At 32.5% G+C, this 16,440-nt stretch overlaps 1 protein-coding gene across 1 annotated transcript; it reads right to left on the bottom strand.

The window, feature by feature from the left end:
* Positions 1-336: 336 nt before the first annotated feature.
* Positions 337-6,644, bottom strand: LOC129319568 (uncharacterized). Its single transcript, XM_054964667.1, has 6 exons — positions 5,993-6,644; positions 5,816-5,893; positions 5,505-5,716; positions 5,172-5,316; positions 4,267-4,832; positions 337-618 (listed from the first exon to the last, which is right to left on the bottom strand). The coding sequence occupies exons 1-6, from the start codon at positions 6,642-6,644 to the stop codon at positions 337-339; spliced, it is 1,935 nt and encodes a 644-aa protein (XP_054820642.1).
* Between the last annotated feature and the right edge of the window lie 9,796 nt (positions 6,645-16,440).

Raw genomic sequence — 16,440 nt, forward strand, 5'->3', positions numbered from 1 at the left:
CTTAAACTCCATGCCCAGTGGGCATAAAATTTTCTTTGCCTCATAGTAACGAACCGACAATACATTTTCTCTTGGAAGCATTAATTGGAATAACTCAAGCATTTCTGTGAAACTCTTATCACTCCACCCAGATCTAGCTTTCAAGTTCACCAATTCCAACACTACTTTCAACAAACTAAATTCCTCGCACCCTAGATATAAAGGTGTCTCTGCATCACTGTACATATTATTGTATGCTTGGGATTGCTCAAAAGCCTGTTTACCCACGTCACAAATCATGTCCTCTAATCGATCAACCATATCATCCTCATCATCATCAACAACAACATCAACATGTCACGATTGAGATGTACTCGGCATCGGTATATTCAATCTTTCACCATGCCATATCCATACTCTATAACTTTTGAGAAACCCCTCACAAATTAAATGTTCGTATATCTTATCTACACTTAGCCGCCTCTCATTCAAACAGTCCCTACAAGGACAATAAAACCTCCCACTATCATCTTCAGCATTGCTTTGTGCAAATTCCAAAAACCCCTTAACCCCATTACTATATTCTGCGCTCATTCGTTTGGCATCTATCCAACTACGATCCATGTTTAATTTGTCTTCCTAAAACATGACAAAGTTCATGGATTATTACTGAATCCATTTTGATAAGGCCAGACAAAGAGTTATATATTAAAAAAAAAAAGAAAGAAGCATGCTAACACAATAATTTCCAATTTAATTTGGAAATTTTCAATCTTTTGAGAATATTTTTTAGAATTGACTTCCTTCCTATCTAATAAGTAGGGACAAAAAGAAGTCAACTATATATTTTTGGCCTTTCTATAAAGAAGGAGGGACAAAACAATAATTTTAAAAAATATTTGGCAGAGTCTCCCCTAAAGTTGGACTTTCTAATAAATTTACAATTAAAAATATAAGGAAAAAATAATATCATTTAAATAAAATAAAGTCACATGCAATGCCTAATGGCCTTAGGCCTCTATCAGCACTCCACCAGCATATAGAAAATAAATTAATAATGATGTCACCACAGCAATTTAATTCACAGGAAATAAACTACCCTGATAAAATTTATATACGCACAACCCAATTCCTTTAAATTTAAAATCAAGTAAAAATACCTCGTTCAGTTCTAATGAAAATACAAATTAAAAATAGCAATTTGGCCAAGCCCCCAGATGATTGGAACAAATAATCAATACATTACCCCAAGATATACACGGATTAGCAGAGAAAAGAAGGGAAAAATTTCAAACACAACATAAGCAAGATTTTAGACATAACGCAAGCACCCAACAAATAATTAATCTCAATCCACAACAATAAAGAAAGGATCAAATTAAAGCTGCTGACCTTAGAAATACAACAACACAAAAAGGAGGGAGGATTTCACGATCAAGCCATGAACAGGGAAGGATGAAGCTTTATCCACGCACACCAAACTAGTCACCAGTGACGAAGGACATCTCGGCCCTAGTGTTTCAACAGTAGAAGAGATTTTAGTAGAGAAGGGAAAGGGGATTCAAAGAATTTGGCACAGGGAACGATCTCCACCAACTACAGTCAACCTACAGCCACCGACGATGCAAAATGACAGCACAGGCCGATGGATGAAGAGCGAAGGAATGAGATAAGTGGGAGGAAGATTAGAGTAATAGAGATTTGGAAACAAAACCTGAACGAGAAGGGTTAGAAGACGATGAATTCTCTCGGCGCGAGTGACGAAAATTTTGAAAAATGAAATTTCCAAATGAAAGTGCTGTTTAGAAGAGACGGAGAATGCAATATCTATACCGGTTAACAGGGCAAACTGGTGTAGATATGAATTCAGAATTTATTTTTTTAAAAAAATAAAGACATCTACACTGGTTTCTTTTTGAAACCGGTGTAGATAAGTTAATAAAAAAAAGAAAAAAAATTAGTAAATAAATATTAAATATATCTACACCGGTTAACAGAGCAATCCGGTGTAGATATGGATTCAGAAATTTATTTTTTAAAAAATAAATATATCTACACCGGTTTAATAAAGAACCGGTGTAGATATTAATGTAACTACACCGGGTATAATTAGAACCGATGTAGATGTTTGTATCTATATCAGTTTAGAGGTATATCCAGTGTAGATATTAGTGGAAAAAAAATTTATTTACAAAATTGCCACCGTCTCTGATTTCTACACCATAGGCGCAATAACTAGTGCAGATATGGGGGTATAAATTTGATATTTTGTACTAGTGCAGACTTGGAAAATTGCTAACATATATTGTGAAAATAATGAAACCTTACTTAGAAATTGACTGTTTAACAAAAAGTGACTTGTCCAAGTTAGGATCCACTAATATGACTTAGGATTCACTAACGCCACTTAAGAATTCACTAACGTGATGTAGGAATTCAGTAACGTCAGTTAAGAAAATTCATCAATGGCTTGTCCAATTTCTTGTACATTTAGCCAAAAATACTTTGGATTAACTATTGTATCATATACATTGAGCCATAAAAAACACTTAAGTATATAAAGTTATAATTTACATCATACATATAACCAAAACATAATTTGTGCAAGTCCATATCATAGTTTTCTAATCTATGATTTCAATCTTTTAGGTCCTACATACCTAACATTTGAAATAGATGTCATCACTTGTGAGGCCAAAACAACTTTTTTACGGTAATGAACTTGCTTTTGTCTTAGCCATTGTCCTGCACACAAAAAGAATATGGATAAAAAACTACTATTGAATATATTTAACATCACTAATGAATACATATAATAAAACTATTGAATTTACCTTACATCAAATCTAAAATTTCCTTTTACAATTTATCAATACAGTACAGTTTTTGTAAAACTTATAATGATTTTCACTTAAATTATTAATATTAATTTGCATCATTGTCTCATGAAATTACTAGTCAAGGCCAGGTTTTGCTTTGATGCTTTGTTAATATGCAAGAAATAGTCATTGGATTGTAGAAATATACTAGTTCATGTCAGGTCAAAGTGATATTTTTGCAATCGTCACCTGGATGATTTGATAGTTCTATAGTGTTCATGATGTAACTAACTATACACAAGTACTTGGACAAGCACACATATCAAAGGCATTGCTAGTGATTCTGTTTCTTAATTGGAAATCTCAAAACTTGTGAAATTCTTGAATGCACAAACATACATAAATATGCATATCTATTTTGTTCATGTTCACAGGTTCAAGAGTACTTTTAGGACTCTATTAATGATTTCAATCTAACTATTTTCTTAATAGTAAAAGTGGAGGAACTCTTCAAAACCTACAAATCCTACCACATTTATGGATCCAAACAATCTCCATTAGGGTTGGAGCTAGCAAGGAAATGCTGAGGAACGACATAGAACAAGAATGAAGGAGAATAAGAAAGAAGAAAGGAGATGTCGTAAAACAGAGCAAGAATGGCTAGGCTATGCGCACGCATTTTCATTTTGTTTGGCAAGGACATTTAAGACAAACTATATTTTTTTTATCCCAACAGTCTTTAATTGAGATTTTAAAATTTTATGGTCCTTAATTGGAATTAATGTCTTTAGGGGGTCCTTAATTGTCATTTTCCCTATTAGATATGAGCAATAAAAAAAAGTGTGAGCAATTGTTGTTTATAGTGCAACCCAAGAACGAGATGGGATCCTTTGTTTATGTCAATGATATAGATAGTCATATATGGATTGCTAGCAATTATATGCAATCACAAGAAGCATTTCAATCTTTCACTTTCAACTTTGAAGCCTAATATTGTCAATGAAGATCTCTATGAATTACTCTCTTTCTTTTCCTTTTGGTCTTCTACTTTCTTTTCCCAACTAGATTCCTTATCTCAAATTTGGTTAGATGTTAAACTTTTTATTTTCTTTCTTTTTGTACTATTTTATTTTGTAATATATGTATTTGATTTACATATATACATACATACATACATATATATATATATGTATATATATATATAAGGATAGACATGTATTAATATCCATAATAAAAGGTTCATCGCCAAAACTTAAAGTATTTAAGTTTACTAATGTAAATCCCATCCTATCTTGAGAAAAACCATTTTTAACATCAACCCACTTGTATTTGAAAATAGGAATTTTAAATTTAATATAGTCAACCTTTCAAATCTCTTTAATAACCCTGTAATAAGGCATGGATGCGAATAAAGGATTTTGGTCTTTCGAGCTGGAGAAGTGCATGCCTGAGGCCACTAGTGTAATACCATATTCTGCACATTACTCCTATTGTCTAGAGACTTCGTGTAGAACAAATACCCATTAATATCAAATGCAGTCCAGCATATAACATCACACTCAGGACCTTGTGCCAGCCCCTTAAAAATATCATAAACACAATCTTTCTTTTCAACCTTCTGCTTAAACCACTTTGCAAAAGTATTGTTATGCTCTCTAATTAATCTTTGCTCAGTTATCCTAATTCGACTATTTTGCTTCCTCACAAGTTCTTTGTGCACATCTATATAGTCTTGAACTTGATCAACATTATTCAATATATGTAAGTGTGCTTGTTGCAATTCATGAGGATCAACGGTCTTCACAGAAATGCCACGTCTACGATCTTTGACATCATATTGTCTTAACCCAATAGGTCGTACATTGTTTAAATAATCTTGGTAAAATTTTGTTGCTTCTTTAGAGACATATTTTTGTACAATAGATGCTTCAGGACGGTGTGGACTCTTCACATATCCTTTTAGAACTTTCATTGTTCTTTCAATTGGATACATCCATCGTAAATGCACAGGGCCACACAACTTTATCTCCCTCACTAGGTGAACAATTAGATGTATCATAATGTCAAAAAATGATGGAAGAAAGAGCTTTTCAAGTTGGCATAAGATAAGATATGCTTCATTTTCTAATTCATCCAATTCTTTAGGCTCATGGACTTTACGGCATATAGCATTGAAGAAAAAGCAAATCCTAATTATGACATCTCTCAATTCATCTTTCCAGAAGCCTCAAATAGCCATTGGTAATAGTTGTTGTATTAAAACATGACAATCATGAGACTTGAGACCTACTAATTTTAAATCTTTTATCGACACGAGCTTTTTAAAATTTGAAGAATACCCTGAGGGAACTTTCATGTCGTGTAAGCACTGACACAGGCTTCTTTTCTCATCCTTGCACAAAGTATGTTTAGCCGGAGGATAGTAAGTCCTCTTACCAACCAGCCTTGGATGTAAGTCTTCTTTAATTTTCATGTCTACCAAATCCAATCTTGCCTTCACACCGTCCCTTAGACTTGCCTGGTATATCAAGAAGCGTTCCAATAATACTATCACACACGTTCTTCTCCACATGCATGAGATCAATACAATGCCTCACATTAAGATAGTGCCAATATAGAAGGTCAAAGAAGATAGATCTTTTTTTTCCATATACTTTTTTCACTATTCTTTATAGTCTTGCCAAATGTAACATTGATATCTTTTACCAATTCATAAACTTGCTCCCCTGTCAATGGCTTTGGGGCAGTTCCATGCTCTTGACCACCATAGAAAGCTTTCCCCATTCTACGATAATGGTGGTCCTTTTCAAGAAACCTCCTATGGCCAAGATAGACTGTCTTCTTTCCATGATGAAGTTGATGATAGCATGTGCCCGCTTCACAAATCGGACACGCTTTATGCCCCTTAATACTATAACCTGACAAATTTCCATATGCAAGGAAGTCATTTATGGTGCAAAAGATCATCACATGCAACTTGAATACCTCCTTTCGATTCGTGTCGAACACATCCATACCTACTTCCCACAGCTTTTTTAAGTCTTTGACCAAGGGTCTTAGGTAAACATCAATGTCATTTCCCGGTTGTTTCGGTCCTGAAATAAACATAGACAACATGATATACTTACGTTGCATACATAACATGGGAGATAAGTTGTAAATCACCAACAAAACAGGCCATGAACTATATATACTGTTAAGGCTGCTGTAAGAATTCATGCCATCTGTACTAAGTCCAAGCTTAAGGTTCCTTGGATCACGGCCGAACTCAGGAAATAAAGTATCAATTTTCTTCCATTGTTCTGAATCGGCTGGATGTCGAAGCTTTCCATCTGAAATCCTGTCATTCGCATGCCATCTTAGATTCTTTGCATCCTTTTCATTAGCAAACAATCGTTTAAACCTTGGAATGATTGGAAGATACCATAATACCTTCGCAGGAGCTTTGTTTTCTTTATACCTTGATGTTTCACATACAGGATACTTTTGCTCCTCTTTATGCTCTCTCCTGTACAATACGCAGTCATTTAGGCATGCGTGTATTTTCTTAAACTCCATGCCCAGTGGGCATAAAATTTTCTTTGCCTCATAGCAACGAACCGACAATACATTTTCTCTTGGAAGCATTAATTGGAATAACTCAAGCATTTCTGTGAAACTCTTATCACTCCACCCAGATCTAGCTTTCAAGTTCACCAATTCCAACACTACTTTCAACAAACTAAATTCCTCGCACCCTAGATATAAAGGTGTCTCTGCATCACTGTACATATTATTGTATGCTTGGGATTGCTCAAAAGCCTGTTTACCCACGTCACAAATCATGTCCTCTAATCGATCAACCATATCATCCTCATCATCATCAACAACAACATCAACATGTCACGATTGAGATGTACTCGGCATCGGTATATTCAATCTTTCACCATGCCATATCCATACTCTATAACTTTTGAGAAACCCCTCACAAATTAAATGTTCGTATATCTTATCTACTCTTAGCCGCCTCTCATTCAAACAGTCCCTACAAGGACAATAAAACCTCCCACTATCATCTTTAGCATTGCTTTGTGCAAATTCCAAAAACCCCTTAACTCCATTACTATATTCTGCGCTCATTCGTTTGGCATCTATCCAACTACGATCCATGTTTAATTTGTCTTCCTAAAACATGACAAAGTTCATGGATTATTACTGAATCCATTTTGATAAGGCCAGACAAAGAGTTATATATTAAAAAAAAAGAAAGAAGCATGCTAACACAATAATTTCCAATTTAATTTGGAAATTTTCAATCTTTTGAGAATATTTTTTAGAATTGACTTCCTTCCTATCTAATAAGTAGGGACAAAAAGAAGTCAACTATATATTTTTGGCCTTTCTATAAAGAAGGAGGGACAAAACAATAATTTTAAAAAATATTTGGCAGAGTCTCCCCTAAAGTTGGACTTTCTAATAAATTTACAATTAAAAATATAAGGAAAAAATAATATCATTTAAATAAAATAAAGTCACATGCAATGCCTAATGGCCTTAGGCCTCTATCAGCACTCTACCAGCATATAGAAAATAAATTAATAATGATGTCACCACAGCAATTTAATTCACAGGAAATAAACTACCCTGATAAAATTTATATACGCACAACCCAATTCCTTTAAATTTAAAATCAAGTAAAAATACCTCGTTCAGTTCTAATGAAAATACAAATTAAAAATAGCAATTTGGCCAAGCCCCCAGATGATTGGAACAAATAATCAATACATTACCCCAAGATATACACGGATTAGCAGAGAAAAGAAGGGAAAAATTTCAAACACAACATAAGCAAGATTTTAGACATAACGCAAGCACCCAACAAATAATTAATCTCAATCCACAACAATAAAGAAAGGATCAAATTAAAGCTGCTGACCTTAGAAATACAACAACACAAAAAGGAGGGAGGATTTCACGATCAAGCCATGAACAGGGAAGGATGAAGCTTTATCCACGCACACCAAACTAGTCACCAGCGACGAAGGACATCTCGGCCCTAGTGTTTCAACAGTAGAAGAGATTTTAGTAGAGAAGGGAAAGGGGATTCGAAGAATTTGGCACAGGGAACGATCTCCACCAACTACAGTCAACCTACAGCCACCGACGATGCAAAATGACAGCACAGGCCGATGGATGAAGAGTGAAGGAATGAGATAAGTGGGAGGAAGATTAGAGTAATAGAGATTTGGAAACAAAACCTGAACGAGAAGGGTTAGAAGACGATGAATTCTCTCGGCGCGAGTGACGAAAATTTTGAAAAATGAAATTTCCAAATGAAAGTGCTGTTTAGAAGAGACGGAGAATGCAATATCTATACCGGTTAACAGGGCAAACTGGTGTAGATATGAATTCAGAATTTATTTTTTTAAAAAAATAAAGACATCTACACTGGTTTCTTTTTGAAACCGGTGTAGATAAGTTAATAAAAAAAAAGAAAAAAAATTAGTAAATAAATATTAAATATATCTACACCGGTTAACAGAGCAATCCGGTGTAGATATGGATTCAGAAATTTATTTTTTAAAAAATAAATATATCTACACCGGTTTAATAAAGAACCGGTGTAGATATTAATGTAACTACACCGGGTATAATTAGAACCGATGTAGATGTTTGTATCTATATCAGTTTAGAGGTATATCCAGTGTAGATATTAGTGGAAAAAAAATTTATTTACGAAATTGCCACCGTCTCTGATTTCTACACCATAGGCGCAATAACTAGTGCAGATATGGGGGTATAAATTTGATATTTTGTACTAGTGCAGACTTGGAAAATTGCTAACATATATTGTGAAAATAATGAAACCTTACTTAGAAATTGACTGTTTAACAAAAAGTGACTTGTCCAAGTTAGGATCCACTAATATGACTTAGGATTCACTAACGCCACTTAAGAATTCACTAACGTGATGTAGGAATTCAGTAACGTCAGTTAAGAAAATTCATCAATGGCTTGTCCAATTTCTTGTACATTTAGCCAAAAATACTTTGGATTAACTATTGTATCATATACATTGAGCCATAAAAAACACTTAAGTATATAAAGTTATAATTTACATCATACATATAACCAAAACATAATTTGTGCAAGTCCATATCATAGTTTTCTAATCTATGATTTTAATCTTTTAGGTCCTACATACCTAACATTTGAAATAGATGTCATCACTTGTGAGGCCAAAACAACTTTTTTACGGTAATGAACTTGCTTTTGTCTTAGCCATTGTCCTGCACACAAAAAGAATATGGATAAAAAACTACTATTGAATATATTTAACATCACTAATGAATACATATAATAAAACCATTGAATTTACCTTACATCAAATCTAAAATTTCCTTTTACAATTTATCAATACAGTACAGTTTTTGTAAAACTTATAATGATTTTCACTTAAATTATTAATATTAATTTGCATCATTGTCTCATGAAATTACTAGTCAAGGCCAGGTTTTGCTTTGATGCTTTGTTAATATGCAAGAAATAGTCATTGGATTGTAGAAATATACTAGTTCATGTCAGGTCAAAGTGATATTTTTGCAATCGTCACCTGGATGATTTGATAGTTCTATAGTGTTCATGATGTAACTAACTATACACAAGTACTTGGACAAGCACACATATCAAAGGCATTGCTAGTGATTCTGTTTCTTAATTGGAAATCTCAAAACTTGTGAAATTCTTGAATGCACAAACATACATAAATATGCATATCTATTTTGTTCATGTTCACAGGTTCAAGAGTACTTTTAGGACTCTATTAATGATTTCAATCTAACTATTTTCTTAATAGTAAAAGTGGAGGAACTCTTCAAAACCTACAAATCCTACCACATTTATGGATCCAAACAATCTCCATTAGGGTTGGAGCTAGCAAGGAAATGCTGAGGAACGACATAGAACAAGAATGAAGGAGAATAAGAAAGAAGAAAGGAGATGTCGTAAAACAGAGCAAGAATGGCTAGGCTATGCGCACGCATTTTCATTTTGTTTGGCAAGGACATTTAAGACAAACTATATTTTTTTTATCCCAACAGTCTTTAATTGAGATTTTAAAATTTTATGGTCCTTAATTGGAATTAATGTCTTTAGGGGGTCCTTAATTGTCATTTTCCCTATTAGATATGAGCAATAAAAAAAAGTGTGAGCAATTGTTGTTTATAGTGCAACCCAAGAACGAGATGGGATCCTTTGTTTATGTCAATGATATAGATAGTCATATATGGATTGCTAGCAATTATATGCAATCACAAGAAGCATTTCAATCTTTCACTTTCAACTTTGAAGCCTAATATTGTCAATGAAGATCTCTATGAATTACTCTCTTTCTTTTCCTTTTGGTCTTCTACTTTCTTTTCCCAACTAGATTCCTTATCTCAAATTTGGTTAGATGTTAAACTTTTTATTTTCTTTCTTTTTGTACTATTTTATTTTGTAATATATGTATTTGATTTACATATATACATACATACATACATATATATATATATATATATGTATATATATATAAGGATAGACATGTATTAATATCCATATGAGATTTGACATTTACAATAGCTATTAAGAGATTAGCTTAGTTTTTTTAGGTTAAGATTTAGTTTTACTCGTGAACTTTTTTTCGAGAAGTGTTGGACACCCTATGTTGATAAGCGAGGCAATTTGCCAATGAACTATTTTTTCAAGGAGTGAAAAAAATCCTTTTGTTATATTTGATAAGCTTGGCACCTAAGAAGGAGGGAGAATTAGGTGTTCTAAAAATTTTCATAAAACTTTTTCCCAACTCAAAAATGAAGATAAACTTAAAATAAAAAAGTGCGGAAAGCTTTTATGAAATACATGAGTTTAAGAAATGAAAAGGCTTAACATAAAAGATTTATCCTGGTTCAACCCAACCTAGGATCACACTTGAAATTTTTTACTATAACCACAAGTTTAATTAGATACTTGCCACCTTAATATAAATTACATGACTACGCCAATCTTGATCTAAGAAAAACAGCTGACAACACTTGTAAGCTCAAATAACCACTTAAGAAAATATCTTCCAAAGATTTCAAGTAAGAAAAAGCTTTTCAAAACAATAACTCTGTAAAAGAGTGAATGTGAATACAACAAAACCTTATAAACCAATTGAGAGCTTTTTCACAAAATATTAAATACAAGTTGGTAAGAATTGAGTACAAGACACTTAATGCTCAAAGAATAGTTACCCATTCACTTAAATGAGGTCCTATATATAGCCATTAAAAATGTGTAGAAGTAAAGAATATAACAAAAATGAACTTTTTCTATGAACAATATTAAATGCTTGCTAAGTCTTGATTCACTCATGGATTAGCAAGGGGACATGCATAAGTTGGCTTGACTCACTAAGGCTTGGTTCACTTTTGGCAACTTCAAGTATGAAGGTTATATGGTTCAAGCATGTATTAGAGATTAGAAGCTCTTTGTTTCCATTGTGAGCTTATACATGCATGGGTATAGACTAATTCAAGTGTGTATTGGAAGTATGCTCTTTGAAAAGTGAAACATGCATGAGTCACTACTAAAACAAGTTTGAATTAGATCACAGAAGTATGTTTAAAAGTAATGGCTAATTCAATCATGTACTCAAACTTAAGTCAAGCATGACCTAGTCAAATTTAAGATACTTGTCTTCATTGAAGGCTCAAACACACTTATGTCCAACCCAGGACATGTGCGAATTGACTTATAGTGTTGGGCAAAGCTTTTGGAGGATAATTTAAGCAAGTATCAGTGTTAACTTAAGCTTGAATTGGATACACTAAGTCTTACAATGCATGAAAGATGGCTAATTCAAGCATATACTCTATTCAAAGCAAGCTTGAATTAGACTGTCAAGCATAAATGCATTTTAAGTATTTGACAATGAAGTTCTAGGACTTATGTGACCATGACATATTCTAATGTGATGCATTATTACCATTTAAATTGTGATTTTGCTCTGAATAGTTTTCATAGTAATGTCTAAAAGAGGAAACAAATAAATAAACTTATTAAGTCTAAATCTTCTCTTGTTCTTCATGCTCTCGGTGGTTTTATCACTTAGTTTATATAATACTAATTTGCACAAGTAACAAACCCCTTTTTCTTGGTTTTGTAATCGTGAAAACATATGGTCCAACATTCTCCCTCGTTTTAATGATGACAACATCTCAAATCAAGATTAGTTTCATTCAAAATAATTAACTCCCCCTTAATTAGGCACAAGAATTCAAAAACAGTGCAAAAACTAAAATATTAGAGAAGAAAATTAAATAATAGTGGATAAAGCTTAATTGAACAAAATAATACTTTGAATTTCATTGATGATAAACAATGGTACAAGAGATAACATATCAACATATCAATGAGAATTCATAAAAACACACAATCAAGCATTTGTACAGAAATTATGATAGAAAATTGAAATAGGAAAATCTTGAAACTCTCTTTCTCTCCTCCTTTGGCACTGTAAAAAAGATGGAGGGTGGCATTTAAGGTTACAATATTGTGCTCTAGTACTAGCCTCATGAACTTGATGTTTAAATAAGGGAGCAAGGTTGGAGGAAGGGACAACTATAGGTATCTCAAGCATTAGACGAATGATTGTATTTTCAGTAGGGTTATAAATGATCATTGGCCAAATTTGAGAGTCCATAAGATCTATAATAGGGATTGGCTTGAGCTCTTCATATTCAACTTCTCCCCCTTTTTCATTTAAACCGACATCCTTCTCTAATCCACATCCATTTTATTAGTGCCAACCCCTTTCTTCTTTCTTCTCACCAACCTTAATCCCTTTTGCTTAGGGAGTATCCCCAACTTTTAGCAGCTTGAATTGTCTAGAAGGTTTACAGGTCTTGGTTTTTGGTGGCTTTTCTTCCTCACAAATGTTTTTGTGACATATTGTGTAGTAGGAAGATTGGTTTGACATTGAGGAGACAGAAGCACTAGTACAGGAAAGGCTACCTAAATCGATTATAAAGGCCTATCTAAATCAGTTCTGGAACCATTCAAATATAGGCAATTGGTTGTTTGATTGGTTTAGAAAGTTGATCCAGAACAAAAAAAAATCATCTCCTAAACTGGTTATATATTGATAATGAGTTTAGAGAGCAATTATGACATTAATTAGTTTAGAAGATGTTCTTTCTAAAGTAGATATGACATTAACCCGTTTAGAAGTTTTAAATTAGTTAATGTCATAACTGGTTTAGAAAGTAATATGTTTTTTTAAAGGTTTCATTTGCTTTACTTACAACCCCTTGTTTTCCAAGGCAAATTTTTCATACAACTTATAAATAAAAATCAACCAATCCAGTACAACAAAATATAATTAAATAACTAATATAAATGAATCAATTGAAATAATATTCAATTTAAATATTTATTCATATAAACTCTAAATCATGTACAATTTAACATTGTAACAAACAAATTAAACTAACAATTGCTTTGTAAAAAACTTTATAAAAAGTTATGTACTAACCCATGCAAAGCTTTATAAAAAACTTCATCCACCATTACTTAACCTCACATCACTATTCTCCTCAAGGAATGGTTCATTTACCTCTTAGGTAAATGAAGTTATTCCATGCTTGATGATGTTGAAAATGTGCCATATGACATACAAGTCGCATAATTGAGATTTATTTGGTTATATAGGACTCTAGAAAAGAATAGAAAATTGAGTATTTGTGAAAATTAAGTAGGTTTATCTCCAAAGAAATGTGCTCTTACTTTTAGCATGATTCATATAGGGTCTTACTTGCCTAACTTGGCATGCTGGTACATCCTCATAACCCTATCATCAAAATTTCAAAGTCAACAATCACTAATAAACATAACAAATGAAGCTTTATAGTGATAGGATACTTACTAGTCCACTGTCTTTTTCAAATCCTTCCCCATTTTATAGTAAAAGGAGTAGAAGAAGAACATGGTGTTACTCTTCATGGTAAGGAGCATCAATTGCCAGTGGCCATTATAGAAAAACACATTAATGAGAATTAGGGAAAGCAAATTCAAAGTAAAAATATAATGAAATACAAAGTTTTTCGTAGTTATGGATATATGGGTGCAATATAGCACTCCCTCCCTTCAAAGAACCTCTGAGACATACTCCCTCCAAACCATAATATAAATCATAGTTAACTAATCCACAGTTTATGAACAATATTAGTTAAAACCTTAAATTTTCAAAAATATCCACATCTTTTCATTTATATCCTCATTAAATACCCTATATAAAAGTATTGATAATAGTAATTTAAAATTTCAATTCATGATTTCTTCAAAAAGAGTAGTAAATGAAATAGGGGTATAATTGAAAAAATGAATATAAAAGTTATCCAATGCCCTACATTTTGGACCAAGCAAAGCTTCTCGAAGATGCCTTATATTGTGATCCAGAGGGAGTGTATATATATATATACACATGTCTCAACTTAAGAGTGTTACCAACCTCTTAGGTGTGAACTAGGCACAGCAATCTAAACTTATTATCTTTGCCCGATGACACCAAATCATGAGGGATATAGCTTAAATATTATAAGCAAGTTAGCTTAATTGTTACATTATGCTAATTTAAGACAAGAAACTTATATTAACTATAATTTCATGTGTAATAAGGTGAGTTGATCATCATTTAGCATCTGCATCAATTGCTCCCTCTCAATCCTGATATCCACATCCTTTTTCCTGACAATCACTACATCCATTGAAAAAACCACTAACTTAAAAGATTTATCATGCATTGTTTGAACATATTACTACATCCAAGTTAGCTATAGCTGGGACTGTGTAATGTTCACCTTGACATTATCATTTTAATCACCACACTTGGCATACAAAGGTAATAAGGAGCCATTAAACCCCAGCAATGACCATAATCATCAAAGTTTAAAAATATTGAATTTAATTTTTCAAAAAATTTAAGATCTCCAGAAACCCTTAGAAAGTACACTGAATACGTTAAATTACAAATAATTATGCACAACAGAAGCAAAAAGGAATGTAAAAGCACATTACATAGTGAATTAGGGGCAAAAGAGTTATTTTTCTTAAATGGTATATGTACCACGGCATGTGACATATGTGCTGTGACATATGATACTAAGAGGGCAATTCTTGTCTCTCTAACATGCATCATAGCGCACACACTCATGATAGCTTTTCTACATGAACTTTGAATGTGCGTCATTTTCACATATGAACTCCAATTAGAGTGTTTTAAATGCTCACATATATCTTATTATATAATCTAACTAATGACACAAGTTTCACCTCAATTCGATGCTTCATTTGAAAATTAAACTCCTGGATGTAAAATGACTACTTTATGTTAATTTTTCATATCTGAGAACCCCAAACATATTCTATGTCATTAGCCTCTATTAGGGCTTCAACCAATCTATTGGACCATAATACACCTGATTGAATAGTTACATCGACTATTATATAATCATAGTACAATTGGCCATCCAATCACCTCGATTTACATCAAAATAGGGCCATTTTGAACATATACACACATATTTACTTGTTGGCCAATTTTCACATATCACATCAATTTTAAAATATAGAACCCTACACTTTTACTAGTATCTCAGCCTTCTTGTCAATTTCACACATTTTTAGATCTTAAGGCTAAGATACACACTCACACATAGTTAAAAGACTATAACCAAATATGTTAATATATTTCCATAGCAACTTATATACATACGCATTCTAATATAAGAATTCATTACACAATTCAAAAGTAAGGTGATATAGAAGACTCACTACTCCTGACTTAAGTCTTTCCTTCAACTACTATCAACGTCTAAACTTGTAAAATAGTAACCACAAGGTGAGAAAGAGTCCTAGTAACTAAATAATCTAAAGAGTCCTAGTAACTAAATAATCCAAAGCTATCTATTAACAAGTAAAACTATAAACAAGTAAAACATTATCAATTTACATGCTAATACATATACACTTAGTTATATAGTCAATTTCACATACATGATCATACTAACCAACTAAACCTCTGCATCTACCTCTAACTAAATTTGTAGGCTACATACTAGAGTGATTTTGTATAAACTAGTATGAGCTCACCTTCCATAGGAAAAATATCTGGGGAAAAGTGTTTATCCCACTTTCAAACTATGGATTCATAAGGGTGCCCTAAATTAGGACTTAAATTATCACACTAATCATAGTTAACTAAGGACTAACCTAAAATAATTATCTTATGAGAGATTAACCTAAACCAATCATTAACATGTATTTTCACAAACTATTTAAAACGAAGGGATCCCAAGTCTTTAAAAATATTTTAAGAACTCATATCATTTAATTAAACTTGTGCAAAAGCATGATATTAATTAAGCATTAAAAAAAAACATTTCAAGATGGGAGAAAAACTTTCCCCTTATTTCATCTATGTATTTTACTCCACATAGTGTATATATATATTTACCAACATAACACTTGATCACTCAAACTCTTCTATAACTGGCAGCAGAGGGCTAAGGTTTCAATCACATTTATCACAATAATTATCACTTAGTAATCATACTTTATATACCATCTAATCATCAATAGCTCA

Source organism: Prosopis cineraria, unplaced genomic scaffold (genome assembly GCF_029017545.1).
Source record: "Prosopis cineraria cultivar Desert tree isolate PC_DT_omini unplaced genomic scaffold, ASM2901754v1 PC9, whole genome shotgun sequence".
In the NCBI taxonomy this organism is placed as follows: Eukaryota; Viridiplantae; Streptophyta; class Magnoliopsida; order Fabales; family Fabaceae; genus Prosopis; species Prosopis cineraria.

What these genes read in the sequence shown, in the direction of transcription:
- LOC129319568 (XM_054964667.1), bottom strand. Translation starts at nt 6,644, where the DNA reads ATGGTTGATCGATTAGAGGACATGATTTGTGACGTGGGTAAACAGGCT. An exon ending in GGGAGCAAGTTTATGAATTG is followed by an intron (nt 5,317 to 5,504) that starts GTAAAAGATATC and finishes TTGATATACCAG; the next exon opens with GCAAGTCTAAGGGACGGTGT. An exon ending in GGATGAGAAAAGAAGCCTGT is followed by an intron (nt 4,833 to 5,171) that starts GTCAGTGCTTAC and finishes TTGTTCACCTAG; the next exon opens with TGAGGGAGATAAAGTTGTGT.